Source organism: Triturus cristatus, chromosome 6, assembly GCF_964204655.1.
Source record: "Triturus cristatus chromosome 6, aTriCri1.1, whole genome shotgun sequence".
NCBI classification, from domain to species: Eukaryota; Metazoa; Chordata; class Amphibia; order Caudata; family Salamandridae; genus Triturus; species Triturus cristatus.
Genome location: NC_140589.1, coordinates 1,559,551,239 through 1,559,578,556, shown reverse-complemented (window position 1 = coordinate 1,559,578,556; position 27,318 = coordinate 1,559,551,239). Strand labels below are relative to the sequence as shown.

The following is a 27,318-nucleotide window of genomic DNA, read 5'->3' as shown; positions in this document are numbered from 1 at the left end:
GCTACAAACAGATGCTCATGGCAAAATGTTTTATTTTCATGTTTACATGCATTTCAGAAAGCTCTAATCTTCGTTTTTACTATAAAAAGTAATAAGATTGCCGAAACTTCTGCAAAGAGGCCCAATGAACCCCTAACAGATTGCATTCTGTCTTGCTCTAGAGACTCTCCTAGGATCGACTGTGTCATGTTTTGTGTCCTGTGGGTCTGTGGCAGGCCTGTAATTTGTAACTTGAGGGCACTGGTGAGGTCTCCACTAAAAGGAAATGCAATCTTCCCTGAAACCTCTGCCTACGTCAATATTCTTCATTGTTACGTTGGCGCCGAATCCACAGCCAACGTTAGGGTATATTTGTTCGACTCTGACTTTATAATATACTTTGCAGGCAGCCTATTTTCCTTGATTTTAATAGGGACTCCAGTGTGACAGCTGGGTTGAATATATGAACCTTGTATAATAATTACTGTGCAGACTCAAATCGCAGCGGTTTGACTTATCCCTGCAGAGCTGCATTTCTGAGCCTTGAAAAAACGCCTGGGGCACGCAGGCAACTCGCTGCTCTTTTCCTCAGCAGAGAAAATGACATGTAAGAGGAAAACATTTCCAACATATGTCTACTTTCATGTTGTATGTGGAGATTTCCCTGATAAACAGAATCGGAGAAGGAAAGTTTCGACAAACCGTATAGCACACGGCAGACCAGTTTCAAACTAAGGAACAGGAGCTCAAAAAAATCCAGTGAGATCTTGAAGAAGCACCTTTTTCAGGTAAATGTTATATAATGTGGTCATTTATTAAGGGTGTTTGTAGTACACCCTATATATATCATTAAATCTAATGTAAGACAGATTATTTGCAGCACTCAAGCCTTCAAGACTGTGGCTGAAGAATTTAGATAAAATGTGATGTGCATGCATGAACTAGTCCTAAATTGTTAATAAACTCTGTCTATTACCATGTGGGAAAAAACATTCACATCTACCCAATGACGATATACACTGGGCCTCATTTACGAGGAAATTATGCTGTGCGGCGCGGCAAGCCATCTTACTGTGCTAAACTGCGTCATTTTAAAAGCACGAGGAGGCCTCATATTACAGCAATACGAAGCATCCCTGTGCTTTCCTCTGTGCTGGCGCATGATTGGCTGCCTAGCGTTAACGTATGGTGCAAGGTTGCCTGTGCTGCAGGGATGATTGTTGTGCAGGAAGGGACACCTTGTTGCATAAAAACAATAATTGATGGTGTTTTCCTCCTTCTATACAGAAAGAACTACAAATAAAGGTATTTCTCCTCGTTGGTCACTCACATGCCTCCCCTGGGGAGATATAGGATTCTGACGCATTTCCAGGTTTACAAAACCTTGTAAATGTAGGAATGCAGCAGAATCCATGAGTGTTGTTTGGGAACACCAACAGCAACACACATGGAACGCCCCTTTCATGCAAAATGCGTGGCCATATTTAAAAAGCTATGATAAGCCACACAAAGACATTGTAAATATGGGCAAGCAAACTGCAACGTAGGTGTGTCAATAAAAGTGATGCACCGGGGACGCAAGGGGCTTGTAAATAAGCCCCTCTGTGTTTTGGGTCACTCTGACCTTAATTATGAACCTAGCAATACTCCCCTCCCACAAATAATCTGTCCCTGCCCAATGACAGCCTGATGGTTCTTGTGTGACAGGGCAGACATTAGTGATTTACATGTTGTTTGCTTGTAGCCAAATGTTTAGCATACTTTCTGGCTTCAGTGGTAGCTGACTTGTGAAACAAACTTTGCCTAGCTGCACTTTATGTGTTTGCAGCAGCAACTGTTTCAAGAAAAGCTGGATAAGTGTCAGCAAAAAACACTTTCCACACTTTGACATCTTATTTTTGCATTTGGGCAGAAAATCAATTTTAAATCCAGAAAGAGAGATGATCACTAGTAAATATGCACATGAGTAAATCTACAAGGGTATATTTATCTTTGTGAATATGGACCACAGTTTTCACAAGACCAAAGGAGACAACTGAAGCCTCCTACCAAATATTTACCATGAGTACTGGCAGGTGCTAACATGTAAGCATTTGGAAATCTAGCATTTGTTAATTTATGAATAGTTAAAACTTGATCCTGCTTTATTCCCTCCACAATGAAAACATTTTCCCTTTGGAATAACCTCTTACCCTACACTGCTACCAGTCGTAGTGTTGATCCTTCATTTATCCCATCTTGCAAATTAATATACTTCATGCTTATTAAATGTAAACTTCGAATTGCTTGCTTAACTAACATCATACCACTTTGAAGAAATTTAGTCATATGTATGTTTAGGCAGTCCTTACGGTATGATTAAGAAAATTAATTTACAAATGGAAATTCACAAGTAGTGAATTGAAAAGATGAATTTGCAGCTGTAAATGCTGCTACTTTGCTCAGTTAAGTATTCATTAGGTACACAAAAGCTTTCTGAATCAGGCCCTAGAAACCATTTGGGGAAAGGGTTAGAGTTCCTCATACGGGGAGATCCTGGGGGTAGCCACAACGTAAAAATAAGGTATATTATCACTTTTAAAGTCCCACACCACCAAAGTCGAGTTTAAAGAAAATTTTAAATGCAGTGCTGCAACATAGGGCTGCTTTTACCTCAGCAGTGCACACATGCAATAAAGGCTGCTGGTCTCTAAACTGCCAGGCCTTATTATATACTAGGTACTTATAGGTAGCTTTCATCCCCTGGCCCTATTATCTACTAGGGACTAATAGGTAAGTCATGCCAATTATAAGTGTACCTCAATGTATGTGTTTGTGTTTAACATAGCACTGGCCCTGGGCCTGACTAGCAGAGCCTAGGACACAGTCAGAGTCTGTTACCACCAGTTCCATTCAGCACAAACAAATGGGGGTGAAGAGGCCCAAAAGGGTAATTTTCTAAGATGGCCCACTAAAACAGAGTTGAGGGGTAATTAACCTGCACCCAGGTAGTCTTTCTCATCAGCTAAGTGGAAAACCTTGAAATTCCATCTGCATTGGCATCGGCAACCCCAGGTCTGTGTTCCACTGTATAGTTTATACCCCGTAGGGAAATGGACCACCTCAATAGCTTGGGATTCTCCACCCTCATCTACATAAGCCACATGAAGAGTCTGCTGTCAGTTTGAACACAAAGGTGAGTACCAAACAGTTATTGTCTCAGCTTTTTCAAGGACCACACCAAAGCAAAGGCTTTCCTCTTATTGACACTCCATCTTTGTTCTCCGTGGAGAGATCGCCTGCTAATAAAGACAACTGGCTGATCAACGCCCTCTTCATTTACCTGCACCAACACTGCCCCTTTCCCATGTTCTGAATCATCGGAACAACACATTCCTTGGTGTAGTCAGGGGCCTGCAACACTGGGGCTGAACACATAACATCTTTCCAAGTGTCAAAAGTCTTCTGACACTCTGGGGTCCACAAAACATTCTTTGGCCTTGTCTTAGAAGTGAGTTCTGTCAGGGGAGCCACAATGGTCCCATAGTTCTGAACAAACCTTCTATAGTGCCCAGTCAGTCCACGGAAGGCCCTGACCTGTGTCTGGGTAATAGAAGCTGACCATTCCAAAATGGTTTGGATTTTGTCCTGGAGAGGCTGTACATGGCCTCCACCTACAAGGTGTCCCAGTACACCACAGATATCCGCCCAGTTTGCCACTTGCTGGCCTTAATAGTCAGGCCTGCCCGCTGCATGGCCTGAAGCACTTCCCTCAATTGGTTTAAGTGATCCTCCCAGGTAGAACTGTATACAGCTATATCATCCAGGTAAGCTGCACTGAACTGTTTCACCCCAGTCAGAACCCTGTACACCAGCCTTTGGAAGGTTGCAGGGGCATTCTTTAATCCAAAGGGCAATCTGCCAGTAGCTTGAAGACAAATCAAATATACTTAGATTCTTAACAGCCCATAACCTATCAATGAGCTCATAAGCTCTAGGATATAGGGTGAGCATCAGTCTTTGTGACTGCATTGAGTCCTATGTCGTCCACACAGTACTTTAACTCCTTCTATCTCCCCTGGGGATTAGGTTTGGGCACCAGCACAAATGGGCTGGCCCATGGACTGTCAGAGGGCTCATTTACCCCCAGCCTGGGCATCTTAGCTTCCTCATCCTTAATGCTGTTTCTGACATGATCAGACAAAATGTACAGTTTATTTTGACAGGTAGGCTGTCCCCAGTGTCAATGTGGTGCACACACCAATCAATGACACTTGAGGCCAATGAGAACAGGCCAGCAAAGTATTCCAGCACCAGCTTGCAGTCTCTGTGCTGCTGGCCTGTCAATGTGGGAGAGTATACAACTCCCTCCACTGACCCATCATGCACACTGTTGGAGATGAGAATGGGCACTGGCTCAGTCTCCCCCTCTCCACCCTCATCGGTGACCAACAACATGCTCATGTCTGCCCTGTCATGGTAGAGTTTCAATCTGTTGACCTTCAAGACCTTGTGAGAGTTCCTGGGGGAGATAAAGTCAACCAGGTAAGTAGCCTCACCCTTCTTTGGAATGATTGGATAGTGCCCAGTCCACTTGTCGTGGATGGCCCTAGGAGCCAAAGGCTCCAGCACCCATCCTAATTGACTTGGAGCATACTCAGGCATTGCAGTCTTCAGATCTTACCAGTGCTTCATGTGCTCCTGGCTGGCTTCCAGCTTCCAGCTTGCCTTGTACATGTACTCTACCATGCAAGATCCCAGCCCTAGTACATACTCAAGCACATTGTCCTTCTTTGTGAGGCTTCTCCAAAGTCTCTCTCGCAGCAGGTTCAGTGGCCCCCTCACAGGTTGCCCAAACAACTCAACAGTACTGGATCCAACCCCTTTTTGTTAGACCTTCCTATAGGCAAACATTAGGCACAGGAGGAGAACATGCCATATCCTCCTGAGTTTGTGAGACAACCCATTGAACCTCGCCACCAGACCAGGGTGATATAGGGTTTTGAACTTGTAGGTAATCCCACATTCATCCACATTGCTTTCGGACAGCTGGACAGGAGGTTTTTGTCCCTATCTGAAACAACATCCTTTGGGAACCCCACTCTGTTGAACACCCTGAGTATGGCAGTAGACACTGCAGGAGCAGTGAGTGTTCTGAGGGTTATTGCCTCAGGGTATCTTGTGGCATGGTCCACTGTTACCAACATATACTTATTCCCTGATGCAGTGGGTTTCATTAGGGGGGCAACAATATACAGCACCACCCTCTCAAAGGGCCACTGGCCTGAAAGGTGACACAGGATCTACAGAACTCCTTTACCTTCTCAGACATTCAGGCCAGTAGAAATGGTTCACCAACTGGTTCCAAGACTTGGTATGCCACAAATGTCCTGCCAAGAGGATATAACGACTTAAAGTCAGGATGAATACTTTGTACTTCTGGGACGCCACCACTCTCCTGGTGACCCCTTCCTTGAGGTTTCTGGCCTCAGTATAGAGCAATCCATCTTTCCAGTAGATTTTGTGACTGTCATCCCCCTCCTCTTGCTTTAAGGCAATCAGCCTCAAACTCTCAAGAGTGGGACAGTCGCTTTGTCCCTGACACAACTCCTCTCTGCAGAGTTCACCTACTCGTGTGGTAGGGATGGAGTCCCTTACTCAGAGGCCAGATCCACCCCTTCAGGGTCAGATTCCTGCTGCGCCTCTGGAGTTGCCTAGGCGAGCCAGATCCATTGCCCTTGTCCTGCGATGCTTGTCCTCTTGTTCCAGAGGATAAGTATTCCCCATTTCCCTTCCGGATAGTCTCTTACCTGGTCACAGAACATGCCCACTCACAGAGCTCCAATATTCTCAATATTATTTCACCACCTGACCACTCAGAAGCTTCAAGATTATTTCCCAGCAAACACTGTAATAGGAGCACAGGAGACACAGCTATCTCTTATGGGGCTGTCACAGCTCTCCATTCCAAATCCACCCTAGCCAGGGGATGGAGCTTTGTGCTGCTGTCTGCCTAGTCACCTGGTAAAACCCACCAGGTAGGATCTACTCTTGAAACACCAGTGTGCTCGTAACCATAGTCACACTGGCCCCTGTGTCTCTCAGAGCTTCCACCTCAGCCCCATTGATTTTAGGCCTCTGCCTGTACTTATCCATGCTTGGAGGTAAGATAACCAAGGTTGCAATATCCACCCCTCCCAGGGAGACTAGGGTTGCCTCTGTCCCTTCCCTACCCCTCTCTAGGGCACTCTCCATGCCCACATTTATACCAGCAAGACCTGTGGACTGTCCACCAGTGGAGAGCTTCTTGGTGCAGACTGTATCTCCCTTTTTTGCCCTGGCTGATTACAGTCAAAGCACTTTCCCAACTTTGAGGGGTCAAAGAACCTACCATTATTTCCCTGGCACCCCCCCCCCCCCCCTTTGAACTTGGGTTGGCACTGACTACCCCTTCTTTGTTTAGGTTTTTGTGGTTCTTTCCCCGGGGCTTCCCCCTTGGGGGAACCTGCCCTTCCTTCTTTTGATCATACCCCACAGGACCTAACTGGATACCCAAGTTCTCACCCACTCATCAGCTTTCCTGGCCAGTTTCCTAGGATTAGACAGCTTAGAGTCCACTAGGTACTCGCATAACTTCTCTTGCCCAGAGACAAAATATGTTCCTTCCTAGACAAATGATACAACCCTATGTGTGTTTACTTTGTAACCATCAATATAGCCTCATAGTGCCTTCTCTGAGCGATCCACATAGCCCATCCAGGACTGGGTGTTGACTTTCTGGGTATCCCTGAATTTCACCCTTTACTGTTCTGGGGTCAAACCAAATTTCTCAACTAAACGTTGCCTCATGTGAGAGTAGGATTTCTCCTCATCCCCCTGCAAGGTCAGGAGCCTAACCCTCCCAACTACTGGAATCAGTTCCCACAAAAGTGAACCCCATTGCTTGGAACAGATCCCTACATCTCAAGGGGTTTTTCTCAAATGCTGTGAGTCATTTGTCAATGTCCCCCCCTTTGTACCTGGGCACTATTCACTTGGGGTTAAACCCACTCTTCAATCTCTTCATCGTTATCACTGAAACCATTTCTTCTGTCTCTCTCTTCCCTCTCCCACTTTTTTCACATAGTATTAACTCCCATTCTCTTAGGGCTATCTCCCCCTTTAAGGGCCCACATAGAGCCTTGCTTAGGGGAGCCTGTCCTCCCCCCATCAACGGGACGCATTAACTTGGTGCTAGAGGAAAGGAAAAGGAGATCATCACCCACTTCCTGGAGGTGGTTGGAGGGGTTTCTAGAACTGATCTTCCCCAGGCCTTAAGGAACCTAACCCGCACTGCCTTCCTAATCTTGTTAGTAGCAGGTAGCCCCCTGGCCTTACAAAGAACCCTAAGCTCAGCCAGCCTGAGTTTAGTCAGTTTAGTCCAATCCAGCTCCATGGTATCCCTAGTTTTGAGTTACAATAACTACTAGTCAGACCTAGAACAACTTTAGAAAAATCAAACAATGGATTAAAAATCAGTGAAAAGTATTTCACAGCACTCACAGCACCGAGGTTGAATGTGTTGTGAATTTCCTACACTTGGGAGAAATATTATGGGCAGATTTCACTCACCAGGGTTTATAAAACCTCTTTTATAGGGACCCTGCTTATAGTTGCATTAACTCCTACCCCTGGAACACCTGGGAGAGACCTTGAGGGTACCCACAATGTAAACATAAGGTAGATTATACCGTTTAAGGTGCCATGACACCAAAGTCAAGTTTGTAGTGAGTTTTACTTTTAAAAGCAGTGCTGCAACATAGGGCTGCTTTTAAAATTACCTCAGGCTCTGTGCAAGTGAACAAAGGCTGCTAGACTCTAAACTGCCAGGCCCTATTATATATTAGGGACTTATAGATTGTTTTCATCCCCTGAACCTATTATATAATAGGGACTTTTAGGGTAGTTCATGCCAATTATTAGTGTACCTCAATATATGTGTTTGTGTTTAACATAGCACTGACCCTGGGCATGTCTAGCAGAGCCCAGGACATGGTCAGAGTTAGCTTTTCAAGGAACAATGTCTCATATGATAACCCATAGCCTAACTCACCACATAGACATCCCTTGCCTCTCACTTTCTATGACATTAACCACCCAATGTTGTCTCATTATTGGGAAACCTTGCCCCTATCGACATTGACATCCCCTTCTTCACAGTTAGTACCCTCCCATGTCACCTCTTTGAGTGCACCCTGCATCCACCCTCAACCAGGAGTGGCCTGTGCAGGTAAGAATGGTGAGCGGGGCATGGGGAGATTTGACAGACGACGAGGAGGGAAAATAAAATGTTGCACACGCCACATCCCCGATGCAGTGAGCGCAAGGTAGGTGTTTTGTTAATTTGTTTTATTTTCCCTCATCATTGTCTGTCAAGTCACCCCTAGCTCGCTCTAGTGCTCTAACTAGCACAGGCTGCTCCTGCCCTCAACTCTTATTCATCGTTAGTATGAACCTCTCTCTTATTCAGCATTCAGGTGTTTTGTGGCTGTAGTTTTGTTATGTACTTCCAAAACGTACATACTGACAATAGGAGATTCACACTTACTGCATTTCTTGGATTGAACCTCCAACACAGTGAAATCGCTCAGGAACCATCTTCCACTCTTTCGCCATCTTAACCATCGATCCCGCGTCCAATACGCCATAGCCAAAAAGATGATTGAACTCCAGGCCCACACCATTCCTCCGCCACTTGTGAACTTCATCATGGAGCTGGTTCCTTTTCGATGTGAGTACTGTCAGATGCTGCATGTCTCTCCAGCTCAGTTCTGGGCTAAATAGGATAGAAATACAAGGTTGCCCTTATGTACAATGTATTCTTTATGGTTGATTTTGCAGAAATCAAATATTATATTTAAAAAGCACAACATATCTCAAACATTATCTTCTTGAGTGAATTAGTTATAATAGTTATATTTCCCATTAAGAAAATCTTCATGCATTACAGATTCTTCTGAAGAAAGAGTTAATTATTCGCATTCATAGAAATACCAAAAAAACCACTGTTTTCTGAATAATGAGCTAAAAAACTTAGCACGATATAGTCACAGAAATGTCAAAAGCTGTTATTTTGCAGCACTTTCACATGTTTTCGTTTGATGTGTCCTGGAATGATTTACACTCGAATTTTGAATACATAAACGTTCTTGAACAACAGAATATTAACAATAGTTTGTAATTGATATTTACTAGGTGCCATTATCGATGTATATGGCTGCGAAATAAAACGTACTCTGACTACTTGCATTATCCATGAAGGAAAAGAAATAGAAACAATTTATCCAAATACTATTAAAAGCTTTGTATAATTGCTAAAGTGAATTAAGCCTCTCAGGGGGACACTGAAGCATAGAAAAGGAGAAATCGAAAAATTGCTGAGATTATCGGCGTGGAAAAGCCGTTTTTTGATAATTTTCTGCTAACTCACATGCTGAAGGAAAGTGCTATAACACTCCCCATTTTTCTACGTTTGGCGAAACTTCCCAAAAAAACAAGGTACAAGGTGATACTGAAATTAGCCAAAAGAATTCAATTATTTTTAAATCGCGAAATATCCCTCGATTTCATGCATATACCCATATACAGGATTGTGAAGCAGAAGGTCTCCTACTGTCCAGAGGGCTTTATCAGGTATGACAAGAGTTAGGTTTTCTCCAGCTAGGGAATTTTTATAATCACGAAAACCTAATCACCTGGGAAACGGTTCGACTCCGAGCCAGTACACTGACTACTGGCCTCTTTCTTAGGGGCATATTAGCAAGGGCCATATCGCCGCTTTAGCGGCACTTTTTGCTGCTAAAGCGGCGATATTTCTATCGCCCTATCAGCAAGCTGTCGCTAACAGCAGTTAGCGACAGCTTTTAGGCGATAGCGACCGGTTTTGGGGCCCGCTTTGCATGTCAGCGATATTTATCGCTAATGACATGCAAAGTGGGCGTACCCAAACTGTTAGCGACTGAAATCAGTCGCTAACACAGCTATCGCCTATTAGCAAGGCAGGCGAAGCGATGAAAAAAATCGCGCTAAGCGCGATTATCGCTATAACCTAACGCTTGCTAAAAACATGACTTACCTGTTTATCCAATGGGAGGTGGATCTTCAGGTTAAGTCCCCATTGGCGTTAATGCGTGAATATCGCTGGATTTCCAGCGATATTCATGCATTTCGCCGCTATCGCTGGATATTTTAGCACAATGGAGAAAAACGTTGCTGATAGCATATTTTTCCCGCTAAAATATCCAGCGATAGGCAGCGATAAAAACGAACGCGCTAAGCGTGTTTTGCGATAAATATCGCAACTTCTTGCTAATAGGCCCCTTAATTTCTTACAGCTAGCTAATTTCCTTAAAAACAATTATACCATGTTGGGCGAAATGGCACATCAAATCACTAAGCAGATGGCTAATAAAATGGTGGGGGTCGGATGTTGGTATCGGCTGCTTCATCAAGCGGCCCATTCTGACGAGATCTTGACAAAAGAACTCCAAAAACTCTACTCGGAGACTGGCTGTAAGTTTAATGTCAAAGAATGGAAACAACTAAGTGAGTTAGCAAATAAAGCATTTAGAGGCGCTAACTATAAGAGAATGAATTTTTTATCTAGATGGTTATTATATTATACACCCGAAAGACTCTCCAAAATGTTTCAAACAAGCCCGAATCAATGTTCTCGATGCAACAAAAATGGTAATGGTGGCTGGGTGCATATATTCTATGAATGTAATGATTTGCAGCACTTCTGCAAGGCAATTTTTGCCGTGATGTCTCTTATTTTGTCCTTGCCAATTGTTGGTGTTATTTGGCTCATCAGGAGAAATCAAGTGTTTCACAAAACATCAGGAGTATTTTATATTAATTTTTATCGCAGTTGCTAGGTCACTTGTCCTTCAGAACTGGAGAACCAATAAACAACCTAGTATTGAGCATTGGTTTAATAAAACTTCCAGGACCTGCAGATTAGAAGAGGCCTATGCCAAGCATATAGGAGCAACTTTAAGATTCAGAGGTATCTGGCAAGATTTTTCTTTTAATGTGCTTGAGAACGAAAGGTGATTATAGGATCTAGGTGATTCTTGCTATTAGCACAACACACTTTAAGTTTTGCAGGGCCCTCTTGTATCCTTCAAACAAATTTTTGCACATGGCACTTTTGAAACGATTAGAAGTATATCTGCTGCTGGATTTGTATGCATTTTATTCTTCTGCACATTGCACTTTTTTAAGTGATTAGAGGGATAACTGTCATTATGATTCTATGCACTTTAATCAAGTAAGAATGATTTCTACTTAGGGTTTGTCAAAAAAATGTTTTAGATTAGATTCTTGCTATTAGCACAATGCACTTTAAGTATTCCAGGGCCCTCTTTTATCCTTCAAACACATTTTTTGCACATGGGACTTTTGAAGCGATTAGAAGTATATCTGCTGCTGGATTTGTATGCACTTTATTCTTCTGCACATTGCACTTTCTAAGTGATTAGAGGGATATCTGCTGTAAGGATTGTATGCACTTTAATCAAGTAACAATCATTTCTACTTAGGTTTTGACATTCTTTAGTAGAAACTATAGGGAATTTCTATATCTTTTAGTGGTACCTTAATGTGGACCTTTTGGAAACATATTTTAAATTACTCAGATAAGATGTATTACGAATTTACTATGGAGTGAGTTTTAAAGCTATTATAAAGTGTGATTTCACAATTATGTGGTTTGGGTTTAGTTTGTAGCTCGTTATTATTTATGCTCTATATCTGATGCTATATATCTTGACTGTGCACTCTCTTTTTTGTGTATTTTCCTGTTCAAATAAAAAAAAAAAATTTAAAAAAGAGATTATCGCATGAGAGAATTTCATAACAAAATTTAAATTGGGAAGAATGAAACAATCAATCAATGGTAAGGCTATGGGTCAAAAGCATCAACCTATTAAATATAATTACTATTACATTGTTTTGCTAAACAAATCACCCTTGCAAAAGGGGGTTTGTGACCCATTAGGAATTGGAAACAGGAGGGTACATGAAAGGCCACACCCCTCCTATTTGGGAGTCATAGGGGAATGCATTAATGTTTTACGATTACATCTGTGGTCCTAAACCATTTATCAGATACTGGCACCTCAAAGTTGTTAGTATCGGATTTGAGAAGGGAAGCTGTTTGTGAAACATGTTTCTTGTTATGGTAGTGGAAGTCATTGTGAGCTTTCTGCAATGTTCTTCTTGTACCTATGCTTGAATATTTCTAATTCAAGAGTTGGACATGGAGAAGATTGTCCATAAGTTGACTACCATAGAGCCTGACAAGCATCTGGACTATCCCTCTTTCACAGGAAAGAGGCATCGGCTCTCTCAGTTCATTAATTATTGATGAAGTTGATTACCAGCTTGTGCTCTAGAACACATTTGACAGGTCTCAAGAAATGTGTTTTTATTAGGCAAAGTAATATGCCAAACTCTTGGCTTCAGTATTGGGAAGACCAAACAAATAAATGTTTATGACATTGAGGTATATGTTGCTAATTTACTTAATGATAAGAGCCTGCATAGGTGGATGGCAGTGTAGTTTGTTCAAAACAAACTATCTTGATGTACTGAATCTCAGTTGTGGTAAGCCATTCAGCCATATGCATGCACTGGCTCAGGTTATTACAGTAATATGGCTGCACTATTTTATTTTGCTTATAGTTCTTACGGGTGTCAATCTCACCTATACTCAGACTCACATTGTAGGAGCACACTACACAATACTAAAAAAGGGCTCAGAGTGTTTCTTCTTTTATTACCTTTTAGGGGTTGTTATACCTGACAGCCTCATGGTGTTCTTCCTTCTAACATTTGGTCTTTCTCCTCCACTTTTCTGACATAGTTTTTGCTAGTATTAGGATTTTGCACGCTTTTCCACAGCTTACCAGTGCAAAAGTGTTTGTGCACTCGCCCCTAAACAGTGGAATATTGGTGTATCCTCAATTTGCATATTTAATTTACGTACAACTCCCTAGTAAAGTAAAGGCCTGTAAATTAAATGCTACTAGTGGGCCTGCACAACTGATTGCCCTTAAGCCAAGTTTCAGACCTGCCATTGCAGAACCTGTTTGCAGTTTACAACTGCCATGTCGACCTGCCAAAATAAACTTGTGTCAGGCCCATAGCTTCCCTTTTTAGACATATTAGTCACACCAAAGGCGAAAGTCCTGGGAAACCCAGAGGGCAGGGTGCACTGTATTTAAATGGCAGTACATGTACGTTTAAGTAGCAAATGTCCTGGTAGTGAAAACTATCAAATTTGTTTTCACTACTGCAAGGCTTATATCTCCAATAGGGTAACATTGGGATTACATTTGTACATTTTATAAATGTATTTTCTAATTGGGAAGAAGACATAAACTCTTTAAGTCTGGTGTCTCTGGAATCACAAGGTAAAATCCAAACTTATGATAAAGTTGAATATTTATTTGCAATTCTGAAAATGCTACTTTTAGAACAGTTGTATATAGATTATGTGACCTATATATACATATATATTTTTAGAAAGAAAGATTTTGAACATCGTATTGATGCAAATATCGCGCTTGTGAGTTGTTTTCCATTTTTACCACTTGGCAGTAAAAGTCTGTTATATAGTTTTACATAGGTGAAGTGACCTTTTTATATGGAAATCTTTTTCAGAAAAAATAATTTGAGCATCAAGTGTATGCCAATGCAGCAACCTTCACGAGTTAATTATAGCTACTTTATGCTGAGGTATTTCAGACCCATTATGGTATTATGGAGATAGTAAGGTGCATTTGTTTGTTTTTGATTATTTGTTTTAGCGTGGATAACAGTTCTGTGTCCTGAGGATAACCGTTAAATTGTTCTGCGGGTTCAAAACGTGTTGACAAACATCTGTGCGCCACTGAACAAAAATAATTGGCACCTAGAACCGGTCAATTAATGAATGTACAGGAAAGCCATCCTTAAAGAAGAGACATCCCGGCTACTTGTGAAGAGATTTACCCGATCCTAACATTTACACCCTCGAGTTCAATAGTGTGACAAGACTGAAACTTGCAGTTGTAGGTATAGAAGACAAATCTGGGGCAAGATAACAGAAATGAGATAGCTAAAATGTACAACTCCCCTCATGATCCATATCTATCTTCTAAGGTGGAAGGGTGCACACATGGAAAAGGAGAGTGGAATAGGAAGAATCAATGGTCAAGTAAAGGAGATTTGGGGCAGTGATAGTATGTATAGTTGAGCAAGTTCATGGACACTGTAGGGAGAAGTGACGGAACTGATCTCTGACAAAAACTGAACTTGCCCATAGGACAATTCAAGACTAGTAGGTCTGCTTAGAATCTTTGGCTGCAGGAGTCCAGAGGAAAACTAAGCTGTTGATTATAGGATGCTCTGTCTGTAAGGACAGTGTAGTTCACCCAAGAACACCAACATAACATTTTAATAGCACTGCATAGGCTATGCTATTTATTAACAAATCTTTTTTCTAATGATAGGTACACGCTCTTGTTAGACCTTACACCCTTGGGTATTTGTCCCCCAAACGTTTTGCCTTCACCCTCCTAGTTTGCTGAATCATTTTTGTTGACTCTTAGGACTCTGCACTACCCACTGCTAACCTTGCTAAAGGGCGAGTGACCTTTACAACGTGGTTGTTACACTGCAATACGTTTACAACGTGGCCATTACAACGCAAGTCGTTACAACGACTTGCGCTGGATGGCACTACACACTAAGGAATAGTATGATTTACTATTCCAACACCTTCTCTACTGTTACGTAGGCTGGAGTTGGAATAGTCAAGTCAAGTCAAGAATACTTTATTCGGTTTTAAAGACAAAAAACCATGAAAGTTACAGCATTAAATTACAATTTAAATACAGACACAAGAAGATATAAAAGGGAGAAAGGTAAACTTAAAATACATCTAGACTCAGTGATTTCCTAAGTTTAAAAACGTTTTTTAAATAAGTTAAAACTGCGGTAACAGTAAGAACAGTGTCCATTCTCTGAAACTCTAAGAAGGCCAAGCGACATTTGTTAATTTTCCACTCTTTGAGGAGTGGAATAATATATGTCTTACGTGGTAAGGTATAAAAGGTGCAGAAAAACAGAATGTGAATGTCTGACTGGGATGAAAAGTCATCACACGGACATAATGGTAGGCTCAGTGGCCAAGAATTCATAACTGGAAAAGACAATAATCTAAACACAATAGACAATCTAAAACGAGTCAAAATAAAGCGTTCATAATTAGACATCGGCAAAGTTAAGTAAGGCTGCAGGCTACTGCTCGTTAGAAGGGAAAAATGCAGAGACACAGATTTTTTCTTCAATTCCTCTTGGCTTCTATTTTCTATAAGGTAATCCAGGGATAGCTTAGACAAAAGATTCCTGGATAAACCTTCCATTGAGGATGGATCTGCAAAATGGTGTTGGCGACCAATTTTGGCAAAAAATGATTTGATGTAGTTTAGCCAATCTAAACGATCCACGTTTTCCAGTTTTATAACATCCTGAAGGATAGCTCGATTCAGGGAGCATTCATCAGTTGTCCAAACCCTGTGCCACAGAAGAATAGGTTGAATTCTGATCAAATCAGATATATAGTTTAGGCCAAGTTCAGAATGACACATATAGGTCGCGACACTTTGGGGGACTCTCAAAACATGTCTCAGAAACCTATTCTCAGCTTTCTGAAGTAGATCAATATTAGTGTGGCCCCAGAGGCCCGAGCCATACATAGCAACCGAGGTACATGTAGCTTTATAAATAGTTAAAATTTCCTTAATTGGTTTCTTTCCCAGTTTTTTAATAAAATTCATTAGGGCCATTGTAGTTTTTTGAAACAAGAGAGTTCTTGCCTTTACCGCGTGAGACCACGCCCCAGTTTCATGGAACAGTACGCCAAGGTATGGGAAGATAGAGGTAGATTCCAGTGGAACGTTATTTAAAAACATTATTTTTGCATGATTGCCAGATTTAGTGCCACAGTTCATTGAAAAAGTTTTAGTGCAATTAACTTTTAAGTCTAGACTAGACATAAAGCACTCAAAAGATTTTATCAAATTCTGTAAAGCCACGGGAGTGCGGGCCATTAAAACCGCGTCATCCGCATACAGGAGTGCGGGGATAAACCTCCCCCCAACCCTAGGTATGTCCCCGCGATCACGCAGAAGATGACGCTCAAGGCCATTAATATACAACAAGAATAAAAAGGGTGCCAGGACGCAGCCCTGGCGAACGCCCCGGCCAACCTGAAATGACCTTGTGCATTGACCCTCACGGCCGTAGCGGACCGAAGCTGAGGCACCTGAATAAAGATCCTTCAAAAAACAAACAATGGAATCTTCCACACCTATCTCTCTTAAAATGGTCCATAATTTAACATGGGAGACGCAATCAAACGCCGATGAAAGGTCGACGAATGTGAGATAGAGGCGCTCCCCCTTAATCCTCAGGTATTTTGATTGTATAATCATTAAGTTTAGGCACTGTTCTTGAGTTCCAATACCCTTTTGAAAACCATATTGTAAATCGCTCATTATTTTATTTTCTTCTGCCCAGGTTTGCAGTCTGACCAAAATGATTCTCCCAAGAATCTTGACGGACGAATCTAATAGAGAAATTGGTCTGTAGCAGGCGCAGGATTGCCTGTCGCCCTTCTTATAGATAGGTACAATCACGGAGGTGAACCAAGACGGATTTAGGCCCCTAGCCAGAGCTGCATTAAATAATTGCACAAGCATGGGGCCCCAGAGCTCAACATTATCTTTAAACAGGTCAGCAGGGATACCATCAGGCCCTGCAGCCTTACCACCCTTCGTTGCATTCAAAGCCAAGTTGACTTCTTCCAAATTTACAACCAGTTTAACTACCTTGTCCGCTGTATGGACCCCGGGAGAAATATCAGTAATATGAGGATTGTCATGCGGTTTATAAAGACAAGAAAAATGCATGACCCAATCCTCCTCAGTGATGGCATTTTCTATACGCGCCTTGGTGTTATCATAAAGATGAGGGGTATTAACAACCTTCCAGAAGGCAGATGCATCCTTCTGTTGTGACGCTTCGCATAGCGCTTCCAGGGCCTCCTTTTTTATAACCATTTTCCTGTTTGTTAGGGCTTCATTATATGCTTTCCTGCAGATTCTTATTTCAGTAGTATTACGTGGTACTTGGTGGATAGCTCTTTTCAGGGAGGTTAAGGAGCTGGTGCAAGCGTTGTCAAACCAGCTCCTCTTGCTCTTTGCCCTATCATTTGCCACAACCCATAGATCTTCCTTAATAGTGAAAGCTATTAAGTTAAAATGTTCAATTATAGAATCAGGACTAGAATTATCGTCCAAGCATGTGGCAAAACTGGTAGAGCAGGTACCCAGTAATTTATCTAAAAACCTTTCCGGGACCACCTTATTCCATTTTAGGCTATACCCGTTTTGTCTACCAAGGACCACGTCCGAAACTACATGAAGCGGAAGCACATCCATTTGTTGGTCCAAAAAAAGATTTTCAATTTCCATAATCTGAGGCAGATGGTCACTCACTGGCTGGTCTATAATATTGAACTTAATAATATTATGGCGACAACTATTAGAAGAAATAATAAAATCAATAATAGACAGTGCTCCTCTACCAACAAAAGTTGGCACAAAGATAGAGGGCATTTGAGCAATTTCATTTACAAAACCTAAGTCATACATAAACAATATGTCATTTAGTAAATCCCCAATCAAAGAATGTTCAAAATGAGTTGAATTTGTTTCCTGTTCGATAGTTAAACCGCATAAACCCTGCTTGCCTTTAGTGCAGAGTTTACAGTTAAAATCCCCCCCCCCAAACAAACATAACTTCTCTATCGGTTTTGTCTATTTCATAATGTATATCATCCCTCAGCGTGGATAGAACGCTGGGGATTTCTTTCCTTGGTATATTATTATAAAAATTAATTACAGCGACATTTAGTCCCTTGCTATTCCTTAAAATTATTAAATGATAAAAACTAGATTTAGGAGAAAACCGGATAACCTCGTATTTAAGCTGATTGGAAACTAAGGTTAGTAGACCACCCTTAGCTCTTCCATGGGTGCTCCCCACAGCTGGGGTGAAAAAACTTCTGTATCCATTAATATTTACCGGGTCCAAGGACCAGGTTTCCTGGAAAGCCAGGATATCATGGCCCTCAATAATGGAGCCCCATGATGGATTGTTGATTTTCTCCCTTAAAGCGGCCACATTCCAGAATAAGAATGTACAGGCTTTCCTGATTACTTTAGTACCTTGATTACTTTGGGAGGAAGATACCTTTGTTTCCTCAGGTCGAGTACAAGTAGAGGCACCAATAGGTCCCTCAACATTTGATTTGAGTAAGAGGAGAGCCTTATGAGTGTTACTACAGCTAACCTCACTTATGTTGTCAATGATCAAAGTCTGGGTAATTTGTACAGGGGTAGCGTCCTCAGTGAGAGGTAAGGGGGCCTGAACTTTGGGGATCAACGGGACATTATCGAGTTTAGGCCCTAGCCTAGTGGAAAGATTGTCGCATACAATATTCCTATGTCAATCCACAAATTCCAAACCTGAAAAAACATCGAAATGGTTTTGAGTAGGCAGATTATAAATGGACGGGGCAATGTCATTCCCGCCCCCTGTATAATTATTCGGGCCTCTATGCAAGGAGAAAGGGTGTCTGAAGTAATGATGGTGATTGAATGGACCACAAGGTTGTACAAAAGGAGTCCGGCTATGACGATGATGAATGCGAGCAGACCTAGTGACTGTCTGCCATCTATCCGCCTGGTTCGTAGGGGATTGAGTTGGCACATATGGATAAAAATAATTCAAGTAATGTGTGGAAATAGCATCACTACTACTATGGACATACCAGTCCCCAATGTGCCTAACTGCCCTATGATCTTTAAAATTCACAATAATTACGTCCCCTTTTTTGTCTTTGGGACGCACCCCCACCCATTCACAACGCCTCACATGCAATATTTCCCCATTAATATAAGCAGGCAAGGATCTGTTTTTACGCAACCAGTAAACAACTTTGTTCCGAAGACCTTGATAATCTTCCCTAGTCCCAATAGGGAGCTCGGGAACGCCGGCTAAAATGATTACGTACGGGGCAGCTTCAGGAGGAAGGTCCACTATTGCGCGATGTTGCCGGTCTTTATTAAGGTCACTTCCAATCCCAAAGTCTTTAATGGCTGGGTTATCAAGCCTTTGAGATGGGACTGATTTTGAGTCTAAACTTGGATTGACTTTTGAATTATCAGATGTCTTACTGTGTGCAATGTTATTTGTTAGTGTGGGTGTTATAGGGGGATAAGATGGCAGATATCCTTTCTGAGTAGATGGTAAAATAGTAGGATGGCTTGGAGGTCCAGAAATAGTGTTTGTCAAGGCTTTAGCGGGTGTATAAAAAGAACTAATGTTTTTTAAACCTGACACGCAGCCCGAAAGAGCAAGAGTATTATCTGCCAGCTTTTTCTCTATAGAATCCAAGCGAGTGTTTAATAATGAAATATTATCCAGAAGGGGCTGTATTAGGGGTTTCATCACTTGGTCGATTTTGGCCAGAGTGTCGGTCGCAGTCGTGCAACCATAATTGGTCTGTGAGGGCAGATTAAGAACAGACAATTGGGCCATCGTATCCATCAAAATTGGGGTGATAATTTTCTTCAGGTTCTCAGATAGCCATTTTAAAGTTGAATCTTCAGAGCCATTCTCACAATTAGTCCCTTTAGATTCCCCATTAGTTAATATAGGGGGTGAGGCAGGAGAAAAGCTGAGCAAATTTGGAGAGCCTTCATTAACACTGCTAGAGCAGAAGCTCAGCAGAGATGCAGAGGCATTGATGGGCGTGTTTAAGGGGGAATTAGTTACAGAACAATTAACCGCGCCTGACCCTGTAAGATCTTCAACAGCAGGTTTACGAGGTGAAGTAGGAAATAAAGGAGAATTATTTGTTTGAAGCGTTAAAAATGGCACTGCATCCAAATGCCCTGAAGCGGGGTTTTTATTAAAAAGGAGACTGTATTAGGGAGCAAACTTTTTGTTTAAGGGTTGCTGAACTTTGTTGTGCATGCTTCCCCCTTTGTCTGCGTTTTACCTTTGTGTATTTTCTAGCCGTTTTGGCAGGTGGCAATGGGAGCTGTGAAGTAGCACTAGAATGCCTAGCGTTATGCACCTGCGCGGTAATCATAGTACTTTTATTTGCTCCACAAGAGGTATTACTAGTCATGGTAGTTGGAGCCAGTAAGGGAGGGGTTATGTCTTCAAAAAGTCTAATGGGACTCACCTTGCCCAAGGAGGCCCTCCTATCAATGTTAATCTGACTTACTTTTTTAATAAGATAGCTATCCATAGGGCCTGTGGTGTGCAAATGGCTCTCGTCTTTGCCCTTTGTCATCAGGGCAGATAGTTTGCCCACGTCAGTCATTACAATCAGGTTCGAGAGGAGAGGAACTGCACCCAAGGCAAGCCCGCTAAACCCACAAATATAGTAGGATGAATAACCCCCTCAAATAGACTACCAGAACATGTAAAAATAAACAGCTATGAGTTATAATTGTTGTACGAAACACAGCTACAAAGTACCTGGCCCAGTCCAGTCTCTTCGGGCCTCGGAGGGCCACAGAGGGCCCGCCCTTTGCCCGGGCTTCGCCCGGCGCGACCCGCGCGCGATCCCGCGACGCGGGAGCAGCGCCGAAAATTTTAACGCCTCCTGGCGCGCTCGGATTGGCCAGGTGGTTGTGTCCGCTAGGGCTGCTGGGGCATGTGGTCCCGTCTCCCCACTGCGGCTGCGATGGTCATCACGCAGCGGCGGGAGAACGGGATGGCTGCGGTGAGTAGAGCAACAGGAGCAGGCAAGGCAGAAATCCGCCGGTCAGGAACAGCAGGTGGGAAAGATAAACCACGTAGATGCTGGATAGATGCTGGATACTATTCCTAAGTCCAGTGCCCTCCAGCGCAAGTCGTTGTAACGACTTGCATTGTAATAACTGCGATGTAACGTACCGCAATGTATATCATCGCGTTGTAACGTCACATATTCTTGCTAAAGTGCTTGTGCTCTCTTCTTTAAACATGGTAGAATTGGCTTACACCCGACTAGCACATTCAATTTACTTATAGATCCCTAGTAGAGTGGTACATCATGTACCCAGGGCCTGTCAAATAAATGCTACTTTTGGGCCTGCTGTACTTATCTTATTATGCCACCCGCTTAAGTAGCCCTTCAAAATGTGTCTGCCCTTGTTCAGTTTTAAATTACTATTTTGAACTGGCAAAATAAAAATTTTGTCAGCCCTAAACTTTCCTTCCTATTAAATATTAGTCACCTTTTGAGTAGGCCCGAAACAGCCCATAGGGCAGGGTGAAGTGTATTTAAAAGGTTCGACATGCACTTTTAAGTTGTACATGTCCTGGTAGTGAAAAACCTCTAAATTCGTACTTAACCACTGTAAGGCCTACCTCTCCTATAGGATAACATTGGGTTACCTTATTCCATTTAATACGTGATATGTTTTGCTTCGGGAAGAGGAAGTAATGTTAACTTTCTCTCTAAAGAATTGGTATTTAAAATCCTCTATAATGGTGAAATCTGATTTTAAGTCACATTTCTGAAAATGCCACTTTTAGGAAGTTAATAAAAGTAAATAAAAAAAACCCGGGTAGGTACCCAGAGATTCAAGATGCACTACTTTAGGTTGTCACTTAATCCTAAGTGTACAGTATTTTTCTGTAAATCTAAAATATAGTTATCATGGTATTGGGAAAATCTTCATCGAAACAATAATGATCAAAATCTAAAATTCCAGCAAATTCCACAATGTCACAAAGTGAAGAACAAAGTTAATTAATCTACTTTTATTCCATCCATAGCAGAAGTTGGCTTTTTCTTGCCCTAACATTTTGGTGCATGAAGCCTGTGTTTGGGATCAGATGAATAGGTGTAGTTGGCAGCTGGCCTTTATGTAAAACTCCCAGACAGTATCACACAGTGGGACTGGGTGTTGACAGGATGGGAGGGGGCAGAGCTGTCACCTACCATATTTTCACTTCAATAAGGGCTGTCTCCTGTACTCACAAAGAGCTTCACACTAGCATTTAGTCACCCCACAAATCTTGGGACCGGGGAAGGGGAAAGAAGGGAATTCCAAAACCAGATGTGGGAGGAAGTCTAGAAGTTTCTCCCACTTCAAAGCTGGCACCAAGTACAAATATTGGACCACGAGAGCACTCTTCAGATCACTTATGGACCTGTGGAATCAATCAATCAATCAAACGCATTTATAAAGCGCGCTACTCACCCATCAAGGGTCTCAAGGCGCTGGGAGGGGGGGGGTCAGTGCTCGAAGAACCAGGTCTTGAGCTGCCTTCTGAAGGAGAGGTGGTCAGGTATGGCGCGAAGGTGGCTGGGCAGAGAGTTCCAGGTCTTCACTGCTAGAAAAGAGAAGGATCTTCCTCCGGCGGTGGCTTTGCGGATGCGGGGTACGGCTGCCAGGGCCTGTCCGGTGGAGCGCAGAGTGCGCGGGGGAGTGTAGAAGGAGACGCGGTTGTTGATGAGTTTGGGTCCGAGGTTGTGAAGGGCTTTGTGTGCGTGGGTGAGCAGTCGGAAGGTGATCCGCTTGTTGACGGGTAGCCAATGGAGTTTTTTCAGGTGTCCGGAGATGTGGTGGTGGCGAGGGATGTCCAGGATGAGTCTTGCGGTAGCGTTCTGGATCCGTTGGAGTTTCTTCTGCAGCTTGGTGGTGATGCCGGCGTACAGGGCATTCCCGTAGTCCAAGCGGCTGGTGACGAGGGCGTGGGTGACGGTCTTCCTGGTGTCGGTGGGGATCCAGCGGAAGTTCTTGCGGAGCATGCGGAGGGTGTTGAAACATACCGAGGTCAACGAGTTCACCTGTCTGGTCATGGTGAGGGAAGAGTCCAGGATGAAGCCGAGGTTGCGCGCATGGTCGGTGGGTTGGGGAGTGCTGCCTAGGGCGGGGGGCCACCAGGAGTCATCCCATGCGGTGGGAGTGGGGCCGAGGATGAGGACCTCCGTTTTGTCTGTGTTCAGTTTCAGACGGCTGTCTGTCATCCAGTTCGCCACTTCCTTCATTCCTTCATGTAGTCTGGTCCTAGCTGATGTGGGGTTGTTAGTGAGGGATAAGATGAGCTGGGTGTCGTCGGCGTATGATATAAGGTCGAGTCCGTGTTTGCGTGCGATGTTCGCCAGGGGGGTCATGTAGACGTTGAAGAGAGTGGGGCTGAGGGAGGATCCTTGAGGTACGCCGCAGATGATCTCCGTGGCTGTGGATCTGAAGGGGGGGAGGCGGACTCTCTGAGTCCTTCCGGAGAGGAAGGAGACGATCCATTCCAGGGCCTTGCTTCTGATGCCGGCGTTGCTGAGGCGGCGTATCAGGGTGCGGTTGCAGACCGTGTCGAAGGCTGCAGAGAGGTCCAGGAGTATGAGGGCCACGGTCTCTCCCTTGTCGGTCAGGGCTCTGATGTCGTCCGTTGCTGCGATCAGGGCGGTTTCGGTGCTGTGGTTGGCCCTGAAACCGAACTGTGTGGGGTCGAGGGAGTCGTTGGTTTCCAGGGCGTTGGTGAGTTGAGCGTTGACGATTTTCTCAATCACTTTGGCGGGGAACGGCAGGAGAGAGATGGGCCGGAAGTTTTTGAGTTCGGTGGGGTCTGCTGTAGGTTTCTTTAAGAGGGCGTTGAGCTCTGCGTGTTTCCAGCTCTCCGGGAAGGTGGCGGCGGTGAGGGAGGCGTTGATGACGTCTCGGAGGTGCGGTGCGATGATGTTGTCGGCCTTGTTGTAGATGTGGTGCGGGCAGGGGTCCGATGGGGATCCGGAGTGGATCGAGTTCATTATGCGGGTGGTCTCCTCGGTGGTGGTAGGGTTCCAGGTGAGGATGGTGGTGGTGTCGGTGGCGGGTTCCGGAGGGGGGCTCGTGTCGGTGGTCGGGAAGCTGTTGTATATGTCGGTGATCTTGTGGTGGAAGAAGGTTGCGAGGGAGTCGCAGAGGTCCTATGAGGGAGGGATGGAGTTGTTTTATGCTTCCGGGTTGGAGAGCTCTTTGACGATGCCAAATAGTTCCTTGCTGTTGTGGGCGTTGTTGTCAAGTCTGTTCCGGTAGGCTGTTTTTCGTGCGGCGCGGAGGTGTTGGTGGTGTTGGCGGGTGGCATCCTTGAGAGCTGACATGTTCTCTTCGGTCTGGTTAAGGCGCCACGTCTTCTCGCGGGCGCGGCATTCTTTCTTGGAGTTCTTGAGGTCGGGGGTGAACCAGGAGTTTTTCTTGTGGTTGTTGGTGCTGGCTTGAGTCTTCAGGGGGGCCAAGAGGTTGGCGCAGTCGGAGATCCAGTTTGTGAGGTTGTTGGCGGCTACGTTGGGGTCGGTGGTGCTGGTGGGTTGGTTCTGGGAGAGGGTTGATGCGAGCTGTTCCGTGGTGATACGATTCCAGTGTCTTCTTGGTGGTTGCTGGGTGGATGTGGAAGACTAAGAAGAAGAACTGCTCTGCTGCACTGCTGCTGGAAGGGTGCCCTCTTGAAAGAAGGACTGTTCTGCTGACTAAGTAAGGAAGAATGGACCCCCTCCTTGAACCCACAATGACAGAGTGGCTCCAAGGACAAGCTGCTTGGCCTCCTGATCTGAGCTACAGGGACATAACAAACTCTAGAGACCTGCCCTGCATGTGTCCAGCTGCAGGGCAGGTCTCTGTGACCTGCTTGTGCCCTGCTCCTGGCATCTGCAAGAGTGAGTCCTGATCCCAGAGAGGTGCCTCTCAGGTCCTGGACCCATGGCTGGCATCCCAATGAACTCCTCCTAGTCCAACTGTGGGCGTCCTCAGAACCGATGCAGCCCTTGGCATCTTTATGCAGGAACTCTCAACACAGCACATCACAGCTCCTGATTGGCTGCCTCATCAGAACCAGCGCAACACATCATGCTACAGGGCCTCATAGCATAGCACCTCACAGCTCCTGATCGGCAGCCTCATCGGAAGCAGGATGCAGCCTTGGCGCTCAACAAGCAATCAATCAATCATTGTACTCATAGAGCGCACTACCTACCCGTTAGGGTCTCAAGGCGCTGAGGGAGGGGGTGCTGCTACTGCTCGAAGAGCCAGGTCTTGAGGAGTCTTCTGAAGGTGAGCAGGTCTTGGGTCTGTCAAAGGTGGGTAGGGAGGGTGTTCCAGGTTTTGGCTGTGAGGACGGAGAAGGATCTGCCGCCAGAGGTCGTTCGTTGGATGCGGGGGACAGCGGCGAGGGCGAGGCTGGCGGAGCGGAGCTGGCGGGTGGGGATGTAGAAACTGAGTCTGCTGTTGAGGTAGGCTGGTCTGGTGTTGTGGAGTGCTTTGTGTGTGTGGGTGAGGAGCTTGAAGGTGATCCTCTTGTTGATGGGGAGCCAGTGTAGGTATCTCAGGTGGGAGGTGATGTGTCTGCGGCGAGGGACGTTGAGGATCAGTCGGGCGGAGGTCTTTTGGATGCGTTGCAGTCGTCGGTGGTGTTTGGCCGGGATTCCTGCATAGAGTGCGTTGCCATAGTCCAGCCTGCTGCTGACGAGGGCCTGTGTCACGGTTCTTCTTGTTACAGTAGGGATCCACTTGTAGATCCTGCGGAGCATGCGGAGGGTGTTGTAGCAGGAGGAGGAGACGGCATTGACCTGCTTCGACATGGAGAGGCAGTAGTTAAGGATGATTCCTAGGTTGCGTGCGCGGTTGGTGGGTGTTAGTGCTGCTCCCAGCGTGGTTGGCCACCAGGAGTCGTCCCAGGCTGAGGGGGTGTGTCCGAGGATGAGGACCTTTATCTTGTCCGAGTTCAGTTTTAGTCGGCTGCTCCTCATCCATTCAACACAGCACATTGCAGCTTCTGATCGATGGCCTGCATCGGAATCAATGTAACTTAATACAGCACGATGCAGGATCTCGTACCTCAGACCAAGTACAAACAGGTACATTGCCCAGCAGGCCGAACTAAGTCCTATACCCGGCTAGCTCTCCATCCGAGTTGGCTTGAACTTGGGACTTTGTCCCGGCCAGGTGCAACTAGATAACCACAGCTGGCGCTTTGCTTTTTTTGATGCTACTTTTACCTAAGACTTTGACACTGCATGTCTTTAGTTCTACGAATTTCATTTTTGTTGTTCTAATATCATATTATTTATTCAACTTTACTCTATCTTTCTAGATTAATGTGGGATTTTTCTTGTGCTCTGTTTTCACTTTATTACTGTTTGTGTGCTGCATAAATAATTTACATATTGCCTCTAAGTTTAGGCTGACTGTTTTGTGCTAGACTACCAGAGGGTTGTGTGTGGTAATTTGTGGTTAGTTTGTGTTTCACTCTGACAAGAACTGTGGTTGCTGCTTGAGTAGGGTTTCACCCCCTCAACCAGTAACATGATTTCCTACATTTATCCTATGTAAGAAAGTATATTATTAGTTGGGGTGAATGGAAGTACACTGCAAGTAATAGAGTCACTAGTCTGTTAGGTCTAGTTAAATGTTTTAGTAATTTAAACCTTAACTCAACCCCTGCCATTTTTGGCACATAGCAGTCTGGTTTAACTTGTAGAAAACATGTAGAGCATTTAAATTTACCAAAGCAGTTAACAAGTAAAAAAATTTAAAAAACACAATACAAATCCTGTCAAAATGTGTAATGAGAGAAAAGTAAATAAGTAAAATAACACCAAAACAAGACAAATCCTATTAGGGGAACCCAAGATATGCATTTGAAAGAGTTAATTTGCAAAAGTGCCAAAAGTTACAGTAGACTAGAACCAAGGTGCACTTGCAGGCCGGCCACAATTGAGCTTGGATCTGCAGTGCTAAAATGGTAAAAGAATGAGTGCCAGTGCCCACAGCTCCGCTCAGAAGCCTGCAGCCGGAGCAATTAAATGTCGGCTCACCAAATACCAAGGCTGCATAGCCTGGAATCCACCCTTATGTTTCTCTAATCCACTGCCAGATATTCCATTCCCAATTATCTCACTCTTCAGCCCTGCTTTCTCCCTTTATGATGTTTTTTCTGTCATTCTCTTCCTCTCTCTTTACATTTTGTTTGCTTTTCTCTCTCTTGATCTCGGTAAATATACGAGGCAGAAAAATAAGTGTCAGTCCACAAACCCCAAAAATTTGTGCCGGTTCTCCCCACCTCCCACCACCAGCTCAAATTAAGCACCTATCAGTCGTATACACCAATTCGATTTGTCTTGGTGAAAGTCTGGATGTCAAAACGTTGAAAAGGTTTGTAAGTCCCAATTCTAAAGGGGACAGTATTACTGTTTTTCAAGGAAAACATTGAAAGCAGAATGGGGCT

At 44.1% G+C, this 27,318-nt stretch overlaps 1 protein-coding gene across 1 annotated transcript in view; it reads right to left on the bottom strand.

Annotated features, from left to right (window-relative positions):
• PCSK2 (proprotein convertase subtilisin/kexin type 2) overlaps positions 1 to 27,318 on the bottom strand; it is an 845,391-nt gene that overhangs the window by 18,917 nt on the left and 799,156 nt on the right. The window contains exon 11 of the mRNA XM_085612711.1: positions 8,546 to 8,773. Coding sequence (XP_085468837.1) covers positions 8,546 to 8,773 — 228 coding nt within the window. The remainder of the gene's footprint in view (positions 1 to 8,545; positions 8,774 to 27,318) is intronic.